Here is a 19,453-nt window from a genome sequence, read left to right on the forward strand (position 1 = left end):
CCATGACACTGTCAGTTTGGATACTTGATTTGTCAATATATGCTATACAGTACTGCACAGTATGTCCATGTAGTGCATGAATGCAGGTTCATGTAGTATTATATGAAATATAAATGCTCATGCAATAATGTGATAGTTTCAATGTTTTTTAATGCATTTAACAAATTTGACATTGAAAAATCTATATTTACAAAACGTAAAATCTTAATGGCAGAATTGTATTTTCAGAAAGCTCAATAAGTATAATTTTTTTTTCAAACATTCATGTGAAAACCAGCAATAAAGACTATATATTCTATTAAACAAACATCTATTTCATATAAATGCTGTTATTTTGAACTGTCTATTCAGATTAAAAAAAATCTATTATTAATACAAAATGTTTCTTGAGCACCAAATCAGAGTATTAGAGGGATTTCTGAAGGATCATATGGCATCAAAAGTCTTACCTTCCCCAAACTTCTGAAGGGTAATGTATAGGGAAAGCTATATTTAATTATTGCACATTTGCTCTGAGATAAGACAAATTACTGAATCTACTGACAGTCCTAGTTTAATTTAACATTTATTTGTTGTTTACGGTATTGATTTAGCATCAACGCTGAGGTATGAGAGGTTGGTCCAGAGTACCTAAGCCAAAATCTTGGTATTGATCCAGCTCTAATGTGTGTGTGTCTCCATTCTCCACAGTGCTGGAGCTCGGCCTGGGATCTCTCCTCCCAGCTACGTCTGGATCAGAGCTGACAGAACGCTCTGTGTTCCTTATAAGGCCGCACACACTCACCCACTCCAGACGATCACCTCATTCAGACAAACAGCTTGCCGGGGAGAGAGAGAGAGAATCTTAGCACCAAGCACAAACTCTGCTTATACTGAGAGTATCTGTCCGAACACTTACTCCTCTGAGCTTTCCTGACCCTCTTATATGGAATACAATTTCAGCCGCTCAACCTGCCGGGTGCTGATTACAAAACCCACTGGTGAAAACAAACCCCTATATGAATGCTACCCTTGTGTCCACAAAGTAATTGGATTCAAAAGTAACTCTTATGTAACAACTATGTGTATAAATTGTGTTTATTGCTTCATTCTTGACCCTAATGCAAGTCACAAAGTAACTACTTGCAATGCCCCAATACAGCAGTGGAGCAAGAAGTGAATGTACTTTTTGATTTTACTTAGAAAGGATGTTTTTTTTGTTTTGTTTTTTACTTTTTTTTGTCTTGTACTCCCCAAACCCCATTAACTAGAAATGTGCTCATACTAATTCATATTATTTAGCATTAATATCCAAACTAATATAAAAATATAGTTGGTAAAAAAAAGGCTCACCAAGTAGCTTCTATGGTCTATATTAAGACACCAGAGTTTGTCTTTCATAAGTTTTGACAGTTCTGGGGCCATCACACTTTCCCTGAGAGAAATGTCTAATTTACTTATACATAAAATCTAAATGGAATGTTTAACAGCTGTAACTTGCATATTCTATATTGGAATTCAAATATGATAGAAGTAAAAAACATTGTCCATGAGAAAATACGAAAATGCATCATAATTTGGGCAAATATTAATGAAAAGTTAACAAAAAAGTAACAAAGACTCTACCATAGCCAATTCAAATTCTTTCCAAATGCCCTGATTGGGAACCAGCAGATTACGCAACTAAGAAGGGCGTGAAGAACCCCGAGCCGGGCAGTAAATGAACATGAACTGGCTGAGCCGGAGGCCAGAAGACGTTCTGCTGTGTCATAACCACATGCTCTCGATCCATTCTGAGCCCTCTTTGTGAATTATCACTGCTGGAAAGGAACCTAGAAGAACTGAGGTCCAATTATGTAGGTTTTTCAGACACAGTCTAAAGCATCTTTAACTTTTCCACAATATCTGCCAGGCAAATGAAACCTCCCCTCTGAACTGCGACTAGAAACACATCCAAACATCAGCCATAATTATAGACCTGTCTAAGGCTGGACATGATGTAACAGGCCCACGGCCAGCTGTTCTCCGTTCAGTATACAGAAAAACGCAAGCATACACACATACCCTCAACAAAGTCCGGTTGCCAACAAAGAAATAATATGTTCTACAAGACCTAGATGAATGAAAATTCCCATTTTTCCCACAATATATTGAGAAGAGGCGGCGATGCCACTCACCGACTCTGAAGTTGGGGGCTGTGAGCGTGTCCGTAGCATGCCCATTCTCACTGATGATAGTGGTGGTGTTGCCCTGCTGACAGCTGTTCTGACAGCGGCCGTTGGTGCAGGTCATCTTGCAGATAGTCGGGGTGAAGACCACCTTGATCCGGCCTGTGTGGTTCCCTACTGCCGCCCAGCAAAGCAGAGACATCAACAGAGAGAAGAGAGAAAAATCCATCAGTCTGGACGGCATGGCTTTCATAAACAACTCAGAACGACTCTCTCACACTTTTGTAGGCAGTGTCTGGCAGAACAGCTCAGGAGTTCAGCTTTAAGAAAGTGAAACGAGAGAGGGAGCGAGAGGGAGAGAGGCTGGAGAAAAGAAAAAAGTATTTCTGCTGTCTTGTCTTTTCTTAGTCTCCTTTACGTGTTCCCCTGTGACTGATTCCTTTTTCGTCCATTCCCTCCTTTTCTCTGTCCTTGGTCCAATATCTCAGTCTCTGGAACATGAGGAGGTGACTGAAGAAAAAAATAGAAGCAAAAGCGAGAGAGAAAAAGAGAGAGCGAGAGAGAGAGACTAGCAAACAACTCTGGGACCAGACCCAGTTCTTCTCGCAGGATTCGGACAAAGTGACCACATCTCCAAGCCTTATACAGCGATGAAAAGAGGGAATGTCGGGTTTTCCCAACTAACTCTCATTTCTAGCAAAAGCTATGACTAATAATCAGACATTTTTATAATATTAACTAGGAAAAGTGTATAGTTTTTTATGTTAATCAGTTTTGGCTAGATGCAAAAAAAAAAAAAAAAATCAGATGAATTGATTATAAAATTGTTGTTAGTTGAAGTTCAGTTCCAACCTCTTTGTCTCTCTTAAGCAGCTTCATCTCTTAGCAGCACAAATAGACTTTCACACCTTCATCTGAAAAATGCAAGGAAAACTATTTTCCTAAAATAGTCTGTCCTGATTCCTTTAATTGAAATGATGTCATCTCCACCTGCAAAACCATGTGGAACAGAATCTACCCACATTCTCCTCTCCACGTCTAATTAATTCATTCATTGTATTAGTGAGCATGTTATTTAAATTGCAGTCTGATATACTCTTGGCATCACCGTCTCACTAAATATTTTCCAGTCAGACATCTGGAGATAGTCCTGGCCTGTTTTCTGCTCGATTACCTGCCTGTTTTTCTGTCTGCTTTCGTTTTCTGTTGTTTCTTTGTCTCTATTCATGACCCTTACACTGTCATTCATCCTCCATCGATCCATTAAAACAAATCTCGTTAAAGGGTTATTTCACAAAAAAATACTATGAATAAAAAATAAAAAAAGAACAATTAGACATCATGACTTGCCAATGACTTTCTTCTGTGGGACCTAAAAAAAAGGTTTATACGATAAAGGTTTTATAAAAGTAGTCCATACGGTTTGTGCAGACCATCCATACAGTTTGTGTGTTACATCATAACTTTGTATGAGGAACTTGCATTAGTGTGATTGTGGCTTTTACAATTTTTTTTCACCAAAAGTCACCAACATCTGTATTATGCTTATAAGACTACTATTACATAAACTAGAATCTAACGTAACTTTTTCTCAAAGATCAAACAGCTGTTATGAAGTGAGAACGGAAAGTAAATTTAGGAAGACACACTGAGAGTGTACAGTAACAGACAACAAGAGATGAATGGCTTTACCAGAGCACCTCAAGCACACACGCGCACACACACACACACAGGGCTGTTGACAGGCCGCCTCTCGTGTTGGACAGACCTCACCGGGTGCCAGACGCCATTGAGACATTGAGAAACTAGTCAGTCTGCTATAACTACCATAAACCACAAATACACTTTTAGTTGGAAAATCTAAATTACCATAGGAAATACCACAGACTTGTTTAGTTTTTATATAAAACTGATTATAAAACCTAACCTCAGATTTGATGCTAGGATTTCAGTCCCATACCTGGACATGAGCTAATGTGGCTTAGAGGCATAATTCTTGCCTTTCAAGCACGAGATGGCAAATCTAATCTTGCTCAAAGTTTTCTCCTTTTTTTTTCTTTTCTTTAAATACATTAATATTAATACAGCGTCTGTACTTCATCATTTACAGTATATCAGGATAGGGCAAACTGATTTAAATGTTAATTTAGTCTTTTTGAATGATTCATTAGAGAAGAAATGGATCAAGAGAGTAATTTGTTCAGGAATCAAATGACACTGGTTGCTTATTTTTCAGTTCAATAAAGAGTCATTTGTTTGTGAATTAGACACATTAATAGAAAAGTGTGTTGTCTTGTCATTATTTTGCAGTAAAGACCCTTTTATCTTTTAACTTTTAAATTAGTCCACAAACTTCACCTGAAGTTGTAAATACTGTGGTAATAATAAAAAAAAGATTTTGATAATTCAAATCAAGAATATGATTAACAGGCAAATTTATATTTTTACCCTGCGCTCCCTTTATGTCTATTGCTAACAAATTAGGCTAGTTAGGCTACCTTGGAAGACATAACCAAATTTATGTTTTAGTCAAGTTAAACAGAAATTGTATGTAATGAGATAAAATGCCATTCTCCTACGAGCTGTTTCTTTTTTAGAGAATCAGAAACATGTAGCGCAATCTGTGTAGTCTGATTTGTGAATTACTTTTTTGAAGTCCCCAAAGTAAATCTAGATGAACCAAAACACGAATACAGCATTTGTCTGTCATTTTATCTGAAGTTTGCATTGTTGCACCAGTAACCCAAAAAGTTTCTGTTCAAACTGTAGATCTAAGCCAATCCCCCTTCTTTCCATCAATCCATCAATCCAATCAAAAACTACAAATGTAACATGAGGTCAACAGGAAGTCAGTCAGATGCTTGTCTCTTACGACCTACAGACGAACGTAATGTAATATGTAAAGGTCTGTCTCCCTCTGAGTGAACCCGGTCACTTCTGTACGATCCGACATCCAGTCAGAGTGCGGTTTGGCCGAGTTTCAAAGCAGCGAGAAACGGCATGTCAGACCACAACACCGTGCAAAAACAGTTACCCAATACCCCACGGGCTCCTACTTGCATTAGTATTACAGCAGAGCTCGGGCTGTATTCGGCAGAGTTGTGTAACACTGCCAGTCTGCAGGGCAGGAAAAGGGATAATAGATGTCATGCTACACATTAGTTCTGCCGCTCCACTGTCCCCTCATCGACATGCAGAACTACTGTATCTAATCCTCTCACCTGCTTCCTAAGAGCACTTCCCTCAATGACCGTTTATCGTAATGCTCTGTCATTTAATTTTCCTCCTCTCTCTCTTTCTCTCTCTTTTCTCCAGTTCTTGCCTTCCCTCATGGCCAGGCTTTTATCTAAAATTACCCAGAGAAAATGAGGCTAATAACTCACTTTAGACAGTGCAGCGCACAAGGCAATGCTTAAGTCTTTATATGATTTCAACTAGAGGATCCACTTGGAAAAAAAACAATAGGGCCATAACTTAAGGGCCGACCTGCAGCAATACAAAATTACAATAAATGAGATGATAGCACACAAGCAGTACAGAGAGGGGAAGCGAGAAAGTAGGGTCTAAAACGCACATGCCTGTGGTTGTGAACCATCTAACCACTAATTTGTACTGTGGATTCCCACACCTTTTGATCAATGAATTTCCTTACTTTTCCATGACATTTTGGTGGTTTGTGATGGATAATGTTGTTTAAAATTAATTTCGTAGCTATTGTACTCAAATTTAGTATGATTAGCTTGTGTGTGTGTTCTTGGGGGGGTGGGGTACTTTCTATAGAAGTTCCCATGACTTTTCAATATTTCATTCGTTTCAATAACTCTTCTAGGCTTGGAAGTTTTAATATTCATCTTAAATACTGATGACTGTGGGAACCCTGTTTTATCATCATCTCAAACTTCATACTACAGCTGTATAACAAAATCGTACTGTCATTTCACAGCGTTTCAGACACGGAGCTAAACGTTTCTAAGTGAGCCAGACATGCTGTCACTCTGCACACGGAATGTTTCACTGTGTGTGTGATCTGTCATTCCGTCAAACACCCAGGGCTTCATGCAGAGTCAGTGAGACTTGGTGAAAAATAAAAACTGACACATTAAATAACATTTTGAGATGCTGATGTCACTCTTTCTCATATTTCTTCAACAGGAGGAGATGCTTTGGGATTACATCAATGTGTCAAAATTATAGAGAATGGAAGCCAAGACATACACTATTGTGCAAGAGCTTGGAGTGAGTAAGATTTACATTTTTTTTTAGAAATAGTCATCTATAATATTCACCAAGGATGCATTTATTTGATGAAAAATACAGTACAAACAGTAATAATGTGAAATGACTGTTTAACCGTTTTCTATTTGAATATATAATTTACTCGTGTGATGGCAAAGCTGAATTTTCAGTAGCCACTGCTGCAGTCTTCAATGTCAGTAAATATAATTTAGGTTAAACAATGCCAAACATTATTCGTTTTTACATTTCTTCTCACACATATCTATCATATGACTTAGAATATAGTGCAAAAGTTTTTCAAAAAAAATGTTACAGTGTTTTTTAGTGGTTTAAATGACATGCTCATGTACTGTGAAAGAAAACGCATTGAATTCAAAGGGATCCAGCTCTAGAGAGATTGTACTTACCATTTATTGGATTGTGTCCCACTTGAAGAGGTATGGCCCGGTTCAGGGTGGGTCCGAATCCATTCACCTGTGTGTGAGTGTGGTAGTTTTTCTGTTGAACCATGAATTTCTGGGTTTTGCTTTGGTGCATTGTCATTACTGGGTTTTGTACTCTGCAAGATACAAACATTAAAAACAAGAACAAAAATGTCAACACCTTATTTTTATTTTATTGTTATTATTTATTTCTGTCACAAGGATTTATGTCCATATTGAAAATTCATATATTTATATTATTCATGTATTCATATTTTAATTTATGTGGTTTTCATTTTGATAAATTACCTGCTCAAGGCCATATGGAAAACCATAGTACCCTGAACATGCAGGCATGCTTCTAGTCACATGTAAATGAAACCAGCCACTTGCAACATAGAAAACACATCAGTATTCACATGATTCATATTTGTTTGGCATAATGTTGATCACACACATACAGCTGAATGCCAGCACATAGACAAAAATCAATCATAGCACATGAAACTCTCTTTCTGTTATAACCATATTAATTTTTTCTGCAAAATCATTTTTCTTTCTTTTAGTATATCAAAATAGAGTTTACTGGCCAAGTGAGCTCAGTTATGAATGAGTGAAATACTGCTGCTTCAGTTTGTTGCAGTGCATTCTGGGATTGCCTTCACCACCAGTGTTAACTTAAACTATTAAAAGCAATTTTGGTACATGAAATAAAACTGAAATAAAATAAAATAAAAATATTACATGAAGAACTTCAATTTGTTACCCATGGCAGCTAACTGAAATATAAGTTGAAGTACTAAAACTAGAAACGGCACTACAATTAAATATTACATTTATACAGAGAAAAAAGAAAACTTACAAAAATGATGAACTAAAATGAAAATTGAAAAAGCCAAGTTAAAATATTAATAAATATAATAGTATAAATAATACTTAAATAAGGACACAATGATGCTGTAGAATTTGACCAAAATTAGCCATCCATTAGACAGCATTATGTGCATTTTAAGCGACACCTTTTGGAAAGTCCCTTTAAATGCTCTTTAGATAGTCAGCTCACTAGCTTTTGGAACAGAGTAAAGAACACAATTTAAAAACCAAATACAGCCAAATTCCCCACAAGAAGTCTGTAAGGGGATTATGGGTACTGATAATTATCAGCTATGTCTGTGTGAAAGTATCAAACATCTTTCTAATAAGGAGACAAAACACAGCACACAGCTGTGAGGAAACGGATGTGAAATGTAATCGTCTTTCATACATCTATTAAGATGAAGAAAACAGGGATGTGGTTGCTCAGAATCACAGCTGGGAAGCTTTCTAAGACGATGACGCACAGGACTAAATCAGGGTCGATAACTTAGAATAACATCACAAACCTACAGTGTGTATGGTGTCTATACTCTTAGGTATAGTCCACCCTAAAATGCATTCACCACCATGCTGTTCAAAACCTGTTTCTGACTATTCTTTCAGTTTTGGTACACATGGGCTTCCATTGTATAGACAAAAATATGATGCAAGTCAATGGGAATAGAAACTATTGCTTCTATTGGTTACCAACATTTATACAGGTTTGGAATGACATGAGGGTGACATGTTGACAGAATAAAAGGTCCAGTTTTACTGAAATTGACTTGCAATTAAAAAGTGACCAGATATCAATTATGTAACATCGATACTGACAAATACTGCAAAGTTCGACTTTATGCAAATGAGCATTTACTAGATGTGACAACTACCAATGGGAGTGCAGGCAGTGATCACCGCCTTTCAATGCAAGCAAGGCTTTAGACATAACAACATGCTTTTTTATCCACAACAATCCCACAACAAAGCGAGAATGTGAGGACAAAGTGTATAAACAGCGTCTGATTTCTGATCAAATGTAAAGCAACGGAAGGAGCCGATACACAAAAACCAGCAAACAAAATGAGAATATTTACAGGGAGAGTGTAAACAGAGGTTGCTTTTCCCCACTGATCTCTCATTTTGTCTTTCACACTATTCAGCTTTGTTGCTCCATCTGTCTTTCATCTCTCATTTGATATTTCCAAAGAGGTCCCATTTTGAAATGTTTGTTTGTACTGCTCTTAATTGTCATGCAATGTTGAAGAGCATAGTCTCTCACCCTTTCTCACAGTCTTTACATATAATAGTTTACTTAAGTTCTGTGCCTTGCATATGTACCAGCAGATCAAACAATTTAAAGACCAGTCAATTGGCTCAGTGAATTGGGGTTGAAACAACAACTCTGGGGTTGAAAAACAGGCATGCAGATATAAAAAAAGTTTTAGCAACTATTTTGTATTCTAGTTATGAGGTGAATGCCAACACATTTAGACACACAACACAAGCATTGAGCAAGGCCTATGAATTTGTCCAGGAAAAGCATAAGCAAAAAACACAAAACTAAACTGCCAAACATACTGTATGGTTTATAGTATGGTTGTTACAGTTTTTGCTGTAGAGAAAAGTGGCCATGTTTGTTCAACGGCTAGACCAGCATAAACCATCCTGAACATGCATGACAATTCAAATTGGTCTTTTCAAAAGTAAAGCCAGTTATACCCCACAAACACAGAACATTACAGTTTACAAAGAGCAGACCATGCACATAAAAAGAGAGGATAACATGTCTTTCCTGAACAGGTGAAAAGCAATGAGCTGTGTAAAAGCTTATAAACTCTCTCTCACACACACAAACACCATCACATTTCCTGGACAGTGGAGAGAACTAGTGGAATACAGTGTTTCAAGCATTTCCAGGGTTGAGCCTGGGCAGCACCGGATAGGAGACCTCCTGGGAAAACTAGGTTGCTGCTGGAAGAGGTGTTAGTGAGGCCAGCAGGGAGTGCTCACCCTGTGGTCTGTGTGGGTCCTAATGCCTAGCATAGTGACAGGGACACTATACTGTAAAAAGCACTGTGGTCCTGACTCTCTGTGGTCACTAAAAATCCCATGGCACTTATTGTAAAGAGTAGGGGTGCATCCCCAGTATTCATGCAGAATTCCATCCACTGGCCCTTGTCAATCATGGCCTCCTAATAATCCCCATCCACTCAGTTGGCTCTATCACTCTCTCCTCTCTCTCTGTAGCTGGGGTGTGGTGAGAGCACTGGCGCCATTGTGGCACTGGCTGCCGTCACAGTACAATTCATTTATTCACAGTTTCACACTGGTGGTGTTTGAGGAGAGATCCCCTCATATGACTGTAAAGTGCTTTGGGAGTACAGTAATACACAAGTGCTATATAAATGTCTCATGCATTTATTCATTCATTTGTTAGTTCATTCGTTCATTCATTCATTCATTCAATATAAACAACTAGCTAGGTTAGCTGATTACTTTCCTACCAAAGTCCATAGATATCAGCATTAAATCATACAGCTGTTAACACATTCTCTGACAAGCTAATGCGACGAGACCTGTTTTCCGGTTTTGGTCAGGTGACGTTTGACATTTACCCCATTTATTCTACCTTAAATGTAGAACCAGTTTCCCATATAACACACACACATACTCTCAGGTAAGAGATGCATCTGCAGAGAGTGATGAATTGCTGCACAGGAGAGCTGGTATGAAAATCCCTTATATGGAGATGAATTGGGCATGTATTATGCTAATTTGCATCTGCAGGTATGTGCTCTTCATTCAAAATAATCCAGATTCATAAACATTAGAACGAAGGAATTAATAAATTAAATGCATGAGAATTTAGCATGAGAACTGTGTCTGCCCATCTAAGTAGGAACACTTGTGCGCAATTACTAATGAATGCAGCCCAACGCGGTGAAGCTGGGTGTTTGGGTGATTGTTTGGCCGTTGCCTAAGCAAGCACTATTACTAATAAAGCCAAGAGCATAAAAAGCCAGCACTCATGAACTTCCTAATAAGCTGCGTTACCAGACCTGGTGTGGAAAGAGCTGTTGGTTTCCTGCAAATGTAGACAGGAAAACTGAATTTTGTGACTGTGTTTGTGAGGGAGGCCAGCTGGCTTCTAATCTCTTCCAAGATGACTATACTACACCATAACTGTCTCTCATGTTCTTATGCGGGCATCTCATAGCTCTTCCCCAACAGGTGCACGAGCTGGCGGCGACAGTGACAGGGAGGAGGTATCTCTTTTTTTTGTCTCTCTTCCTCATGCATTGCTCCCTGGCTTCTCGTCTGACAGGTGTCTGGACAGGTCTACCACACTAAACCCGAGGTGCTCCATGAATCCAGACTCTGGTTCACTGCCAGGCTGCATTTCAGCTTGAAACCAAACAACACAAGAAACCTGACCGGCCCAGCACCTGTGGATCACTGTAACAGTTCAAACATATACACACAAACACACTACACCAACCACACAGACCCTCTCTAAATACATACACACACTCAAGCCAAACCACATACGCACACCCACCCACACAAACCACACACATACACTCTTTCTAAATGCCTACACGCTAACCACACGCCCAGACACACACAGTCTGTAAATATATTTAAACCCAAACAAAAATACTGTCCATACACACGGATGCTCCCTAAAACACCAGACCTAATTGAAATACAGGCTACACACACAGGCAAATATAAATGAGGACAACATTTACAAAAAATATCAGTTCTTAAGACACTTAGGGCTGTGACGTAAAACCCAAACAGCCACAACCGCAAACAGCGTTAGCAAGACTATCCCTGACGAAAACCCTCCCTGAAGGGCTGACTGGACGCTTTCAAAACCACATAACACACGTGTAAAATGTACGCAGCACATTTGATGTATGCATGTGAAATCTAGCATTCTCTTACACTTGTTATTGAATGTTCAGCAGACGGTGACATAAATCTGTGAATACACGTGTGCAGTACTGTAAATCATTGTAAGGAAACCATTGGGTTTGTGCCCAGATGTGTTCTGTGGCCTAGACCATTTTTTCAGTATGTTTAGGACAGACAACTAAGCTCTGTTCAAGTTATAATTGTTTTCCTGTGGACCACCGAAAGGGATGGAGATGGATGAACTGAAATACTTTTCAGCATCAACTCTAGAACAAATATCTCATTGTACCGTAAAGCTGTGCACTTTCATGTGGCTTTCATTGGGGTTCAACACTACGTAAAAATAAATCAGTTAGTCTAGTCTGTCTAGTTGACTAAGCAGTCTTAAAGGGACAGTTAACCCAAAAATTTAAGGCTCTGCTTTTTATTATTCATACTATTGTTTCAAACCTGACTTTTTTAATACTGTGGTACACAAAATAATGCATTTTAAAAATATATTTTTTATATTTACCAAAGCTAAATTTGAATACAGTAATGTTGTGAAATCAAATATTATTACAATTTTTGTCATTTATTCCTCTAATGGCAAAGCTGAATTTTGAGCATCCATTACTCCAGTGTTCAGTGTCACACGATCCTTCAGAAATTATTTTAATTTGATACTTAAGAAACATTTCTTATTATTATGAAGGTTGAAAACTGTTGAAAACAGGCATCTTTGATCAACAGAATGTTCAAAAGAACATCATGAACATTATGAATGTCCTTACTGCTTTACTTTTGAGCAGTTTAATGTGTTTTTGCTGAACAAAAGTATTATTTTCTTGACCCTAACTGACCTTTTTCATGCAATTTCATGCTGTAAAGGGCACTATAAAAATAGTCATTGGCCAAATGCATAATATTTATGATTTATGCAATCTTTTCATGAATCATACAGAGCACACTGAATATTTCTGAATACCCGTCAAAGGAAAAAGATCATATATTGTCATCTAGAATGCAGCTAATTTGCCCCAGCAAATTAAAGTGATGCATCACCAATATTAACATTTTTCAGAAATGTACTTACCAAGGAACACAGTGTCTGTGAGAAATTAGTTTAATATGTTAGTATGAAGCTACTTAAATAGTATCATAACATGAAATGAGGTTTGCAGACGATCAGTTAACTGAACAAACTGTGTGGTCTGCATTCAAATATCTCAATAAAAACCACAACAAAAGAACAGCAGGATCTTTTATGGCCTCCACACATCACCACTGCAGGCCAGTAAGAGAAGAAGTTTACAGAGCACAAAGCCAGATCCATTTAGGTACTGTGATCCCAGCTGATTTCTGCCCAAAGTGACTCTTCTGGTAGACAGGTTAGATCAGCAGGGACATCTGTTTACATGTGCCGTCTCTGATGAAGAGGAACCTGTCTGAGACTGGAACTGAACCCGCTCGCTTCTGGATTCAGAATGAACTCTAAAGAGCCAGTCAGCACTCAATGCTGCTCCTGTGGCCATGAAGCCACATATTTTTTTTTTTAATTCACTAATGTTTATTTGCCCTAAGATTATTCTGCGCAAGGGGAGCAGAAGTATAATGAGCTGTTTATATTGAATTTTACGACACTGGGCTGGGATTCAGAGTAAATCCTGGTAATATGAATTGTAATTATGGTTTTGGGAGCATAGCGGTTGAACACACGTGATGCGGCTCTGCTTACTTCTTCTTATGTGTCCCAGCAATATAATAACTTGGAATGTGCAAAATGACATTTTCAAAATCAACCAGCAAGTGGGTTGCCTGAATGATCTGAAAGAGCACGGTAATTAAAGGTACCACATGGAGGAAAAAAAACCATACACAGTCTACATTACCAGGTTGGTTAAGATGAATGTCTCTGAAATTCTTTTATGCTCAACATGATTGCATTTTTTTATCAAAACTTCAGTTAATCAGTATTATTGTGAAGTAATACTGTGAACAACTGTTTTCTATTTGATTTTCTTTTTTTTATGCATTCCTGTGATAGCGAAACTGAATTTTCAGCAGTCATTACTCCAGTCTTCAGTGTCCCATGATCCTTTAGAAATCATTGTAATATGCTAATTTGGTGCACAAGAACATTTCTTCTTATTATCAATGTTGAAAACAATTGTGCTGCCTAATATGCGTGTTATCTAACCAATTTCATAAGAGCAAAAGAAGCAATTTTAACCAATTTGCTCTTTGAGTAGTGAGCAACTTTTCCTTTTACAGTCCACTAAACTGGAATAGCTAGAGAATGTGATGTATATGGAGACAAGGCCATATGAAGCTTTGTTCTCAAATATAACTTGTGGATGAACATTTAACATGGAAATCAATACTTATGGATCATCCATCTACTGCTGCGGAAGTCCACAGCTCCATCAGAGAGAAGATGAGAGTGAGAGGGGGGATGTCAGAGAGGCAGAGAGGGAGAGAGGGAGTGAGAGAGAGAAGTTATAAACATTAGCTCCAATTCCAGTCTCAACAAAATAGCTGGCGCGACCTCGTACGCTGGCAGACGTGCTGTAATTAAATCGAAAAAAAGATGCAGGGAGTTATTTTTTTACTCTCTCTCTCTCCTTCTCAATAAAACCCAAACAGCTACACAGGTCTGAACTCCAGTGATGTTGCTTATTTTCACATAAACAACTTAATTTTTCACATGTCCATTTCTCTCTCTACCTCTTTCTTTTCTCTGACCCTTCTCTGTTTCTTTCTGTACCACTCTGCCCATCCTCCTCTTTTAATAATATCAGTACTTCGTCCATCTCGGTTTTCCATTTCCTTCTCCCACTTTTTTGACCACTTTGTCTATTCTTCTCTTTCCGCACTTATCCTCTTGTTATTCCCAGAATCTGGCGGAATCCGCTGCAGTTCCTCCCTCGTGCTCGGCGAGACACTACACAGCTCTCTCTTCTAATGAACCCAGCGACCCACATCAGGATGCTTTTGCTCTCTTCAATACCTATTGTCTGCAGATGGATATTTGCTTCCTAAACACCAGCAGACCCAATTTCATCACTAACGTATAACACCTAGACTACATGCTAATGCTGTGATTACCTCAAAATCGCTACAGGTGTCATAACCATTTTTTGATTACTTCATTAAACAATCCCTCCAGGATTTCGCCATTCTGTGATCACAGAATTTAATGCAAAATCAAGCACACTCCACGTTTTTTGTGCCAGATTGTGTTTTTGTCTAATTTCCACAAACAAATGAATCAATATGTAACAGTCTTGCTCCTGTATTGCAGTGAATGCCATTGTAAAGTGAGCAGAGAACAGAGAAGGACATCTGGTTATATACAAGTGTTTGAAAAGGACAGAAAGTTTCCGATATGAAGCCCATTTAAGGGGCCTGGAGAGGGTAATTTTTTTATATTTCCAAGTGATCGCTCCAAATCATTCATGCATGACCTTCACTTGGCTATTTTCTTTTCAATCGGTTCACTTCCAAACCGAGACACATGCCGTGAAAACAATAGACAATATAATTGTTTAATAAATAAAAATTGTACAACATTAAAAGTAAAGTATATAAGCTTCACTTTCAACCAAGCATGAGTATTTATGCTGGTTATCCCGTTGCCCTTTGCATGGAGGACCAGGATCACAATTTAAGTAATGTGTATTTTTGCCATACATTATCACCAGTACATAAATACAACATGGTTACTGGAATATTTGCACACATTTCAAGAAAGCTAAATTCAGTCGTCTTACACTGTAATAAATATCTAAATACATAATAAGAAAAAAGTCCTATGAAACCTCGATGGGGATGATTAAATGTCAGCAAATGTCTTTTTAGGTATTATTTATAATGATAAAATGATAATACAAAAAATTAATAAATTATTATTTGATGATTTTCACTCAATATATTAATAAGATTCATTGTCCATGTTTCAATTACATTTTGGCAAAATGTGGAAAATCTCTATAATTTCCCTAAAATGCTAAGAATACTGAGTTCAGCTACAGTAACAGCCACTACCATGATTTTAAAGAACCCAGGAACCTCTCCCTTGTTTCTTATTACCCGTCTGCAGGACAGTTCACTTCTCCACAGAGTAGGGTGGCACCTAACCTGGATGTGACTGACACTTCAAAGTCCTGCCAGACATGAGCACCAAGCAGCACCAATGAACTCCAGACCTCTTGACTGACAGGAGTTACAGAGCCAGGTGTGTGTTAACAGTACTGCTCTATTATGGGTGGGTTTCTGTCGCTGGAGGCTAGTGGTTACATCATGCTGTGGTGGAGTCGGTATGTGCACCTCAAAGGGTGATAATATATGCTATAAGTCCGTAAAATTGGGCCAACGCGCCGAGTTAATATGAAGGTATTTTCTGTACTGATGTTTCACAGGTGTTTTACTTGTATTTTGAATTACACATTGCATTGTGCTGTGTTTTAGGATCGAACGAAATTAACAATTAGAAAAATAACAAAACTTACTGGTAATGTTCTGCCAGGATATAATCTGTTTTTTTATGGATGTTTTTTCTTTTAGTATACAGGGCATATACAAGAAGTATATGTTAGATAAAAGTTTATCTAGAAAAAAGACAAGTCTGTGCTCACTGGGAAGAAGATAGTAAGTGAAAGAGGAATTAAGGGGATTGTTTCGTTAGTCTCTGATTTACAGTTTACTTCCAACCTAGAAATGTATATAGAGGCATGTCTTTGAGCCTAGGTTACTTGCTTCTCCAGATTAGTTTACCCCAGCATACTAACACACAAACCACCTGTACACAGGTATAGCCACAATATCAATTAGTACAAATTATTGGGGCATTTAATTTACCTTGTTATTTAGAAAAATATGCAAACAATAAAATACATGTTGATGCATTTTTTTTCAGGATTAAATGTTCTAAATGAAGAAGTATTGAAAAGTAATAGAAATTATCAATTAATTCTTATTTTACATAAAGTACAGAACAGTGCTCCCTACTGCTTTTGCATAAATCATAAGTTCTTTCATTCATTTTAACGCTATTATTTTCTTGATGTGAACAATACACTAAACCAGCCACGTCATTTCCAACTTATGGTTTTATGAGTATTTAAAAGGACCAGTCACTCAGTGTTCAACTCACCTAAAAGTCACCTAAACTGCCAACAAAGGATTCATAAGTTTACTTGAGATCTGGATAAGTCAACACAGAAAAACCCTCAGAGCCCAAACACTACAAGACTTAATCATAACCTTCAACATTAAACACCTCAAATCACTTTAGTCAAACAATAGGTTTAGAGTAAATACAGTGTGCCACTCAGCTTGAGCACAATGCCCGCCATTGATCCAGCCTCGGAAAATAAAGCGTCAACAGAAAACACTGTATAAAATCTCTCCTAAAGCTTTCAATCCTTTCCATGACCAGCAGTGTTCCTGAGGATGGATCAGGTTTTCTTGACACAAACCCACAAACTCATTCAACTATAAATCTAAAGGTTTTTCTCACTATAATATTAATACAAGGCCTCTGTAAAACTTTGTGATTTTGAAACCTATACATTAAAAATTATCATCACAGAGATACATTTTTTCAATGAAACTGTTGCACACCTGTAAAACCATGGCACATGAAACCTGCCTGAAAATTATTCTTAGAGTTAGAGTTCATTTCATTGAGACTTCAAAAATATTTGTTTAATGGCTCATACTTAATTCTAATTGGTCAAATGATTTTACATCTATTCATTCCTTGATGCTTGTCCACAATTAACCAAACTGTTTACCTTCCCCAAGTGTCTGAATAACCATCTCACTGACCTGTTTCTGCGGTGATGACACCCAACCACAGCTTCACTACATTAAACCCACACTGATGACTCACAACACCAACAAATCCTTCAACCTGTGCTTCAATAAACCTTTCACTCATTCAGTCGGTTTTGGAGGGAAATGTGGCCTAATAACTGTCACATTTTGACAGTTGCAAATATCCCATTTGAAGTGTAAAATAACAGTGAAAGAACATAATGTGAAATGTTTTTGCATGCAAAATTTATGAATACTTAACTTACTCCTTCCACATGTTACCCTGGCAACCCTGAGACTCTAAAAAAAGCGGTCAAAAGCCCTATTCGGACGGGACTAGTTTTGAGTTTCTAGTTTTTTTGAGTTTTGATTCTTATCACCTGACGTCTGCGATTTTCATGTACCAATTTGGACGGGACTAACATCTCCATGTTTATTAAAGAGGTAGGAGGGTCGGTTTTGTACATCTGGGCGTTTCAGAGATCACACGGTCTGTATGCATTGCGCAGGCTATAGTTATTCAGATTGATTACCATTAGTATAATCAGTTTTTCTACAAATAGCATGGTAAAGCTTGTAGCAAAACCATGTTAATTTCTGATTACTTTAGTTTAACTATTTAAAAAAAATTTTTTATTTGTAGTAAACCCATGTTTAATTTTAATAAAAGGTACATACAGTATGTAATTAAAACAATGTAATTGAGTGCAAAAAAATGAACGTGAGTGATTTATGCTGATATTACAATAGCCAGTCTTAACTGTTTATGTGATCTAGCTCTAGATTTTATTATTGTTATTTTTTTATTTCTTTGCCGGGAGTCAAATATGTCAACCATGCGTGCGGTAATAGAATCTACGGTAATTCACGTTGGCCAAAACACATAAGGAAATGCATTGTGAAAAAAAAATATCACCGGCAATCACAGACATTTGCATTCAGACGGGCATTTAGGCATTTCGTTTTCTCAGAGGATCACTGAGTTTGCTGAAAAACAGTAAGTAATTTGCTCTGGAATTATTACAGAGGTTGCGTGAGAAAAACACAGAAGTGGCAGATTTGGACGGGATTAAAATTACCAAGTATGTCTGTGAAACACAAATTTCTCTAACGACCCCCTGTAAAACTAGTCCCGTCCAAATAGGGCTTAGAATCTTTTAATACACACATGGGTGAAATCCCTATAAAGGTGTGTGTGCTTTATTGTTTCATACATATAGAGAATAGATATAGTCTGATTATCAATGGATGAACGATTATAGACTGATTATCAGTTCATAAATATTATTTTTATCAGTATTTCAGATTTTAAGACCTTTATAAATCATATTCGGTTCTCAAATATCAGGTTAACCATGAAATATCTGGTATAATTCTTTAAAAAATGTCACCCAAAAAATGTCATTTCTAGTACACAATTGCACCTTCAATGTAAAAAATAATTAAATAAAACTGAAAGAAAAGAAATGAATAATGCACAGTTACCTAATGGCTGCTTGACTGATGGTTGCAATAAAGCCTTTGTGTACTTCTTGCCAAAACATTTGTCTTTCCAAGCTATTAACTCAAACAGAAAATTGAATATAAATTCAGATATCTTGACGGCCCTACCTTGTAAAACTCAGAGTCTGGTCTTTTTGACTTTTGTAACCCAATTATTATACTAATAATATAATTAAATATTGATCATATATACTGATAACATTCAAAATAATCCAAATATCTAAAATGCAGGAAATTCCTCTCAAATGCTGAGCAAGTTTGTCTGCAGCTGAGAGGAAGGGGAGTTCTGGAGAGAGGCCTACCTCCTCCACACACAATAAACCCTGTGGAAACCCACAGAAGCTTTCGGGGACAGGTCTGGTAGCAATTACCAAGCAGATACATCCAAGTTCTGACTGAAAAAGCACATCAGTCCCAGCACATAAACTGCTTTCATTAATATTTTAAGTAGAATTCATCAATATCCTGCCCTGCCACAGTCTTACAGCTTTTCCTGGAACCAACATGAGGGCAGTTCTGTGGCTTTCCCCCACATCTCAAGATTTTGACTCAGCATGTGCAGTCAGTCCG

At 37.5% G+C, this 19,453-nt stretch overlaps 1 protein-coding gene across 16 annotated transcripts in view; it reads right to left on the reverse strand.

The window, feature by feature from the left end:
• LOC127976137 (latent-transforming growth factor beta-binding protein 1) overlaps positions 1-19,453 on the reverse strand; it is a 75,547-nt gene that overhangs the window by 40,722 nt on the left and 15,372 nt on the right. For 15 of the 16 annotated variants that reach the window (XM_052580331.1, XM_052580324.1, XM_052580322.1 and 12 more), the window contains exons 4-5: positions 6,791-6,942; positions 2,157-2,324 (exon numbers count right to left, since the gene is read on the reverse strand). In XM_052580331.1, coding sequence (XP_052436291.1) covers positions 2,157-2,324; positions 6,791-6,942 — 320 coding nt within the window. The remainder of the gene's footprint in view (positions 1-2,156; positions 2,325-6,790; positions 6,943-19,453) is intronic. The other variant, XM_052580321.1, reaches the window with a different exon arrangement.

The sequence above is a fragment of the Carassius gibelio genome, chromosome B17 (genome assembly GCF_023724105.1).
Source record: "Carassius gibelio isolate Cgi1373 ecotype wild population from Czech Republic chromosome B17, carGib1.2-hapl.c, whole genome shotgun sequence".
Taxonomy (NCBI): Eukaryota; Metazoa; Chordata; class Actinopteri; order Cypriniformes; family Cyprinidae; genus Carassius; species Carassius gibelio.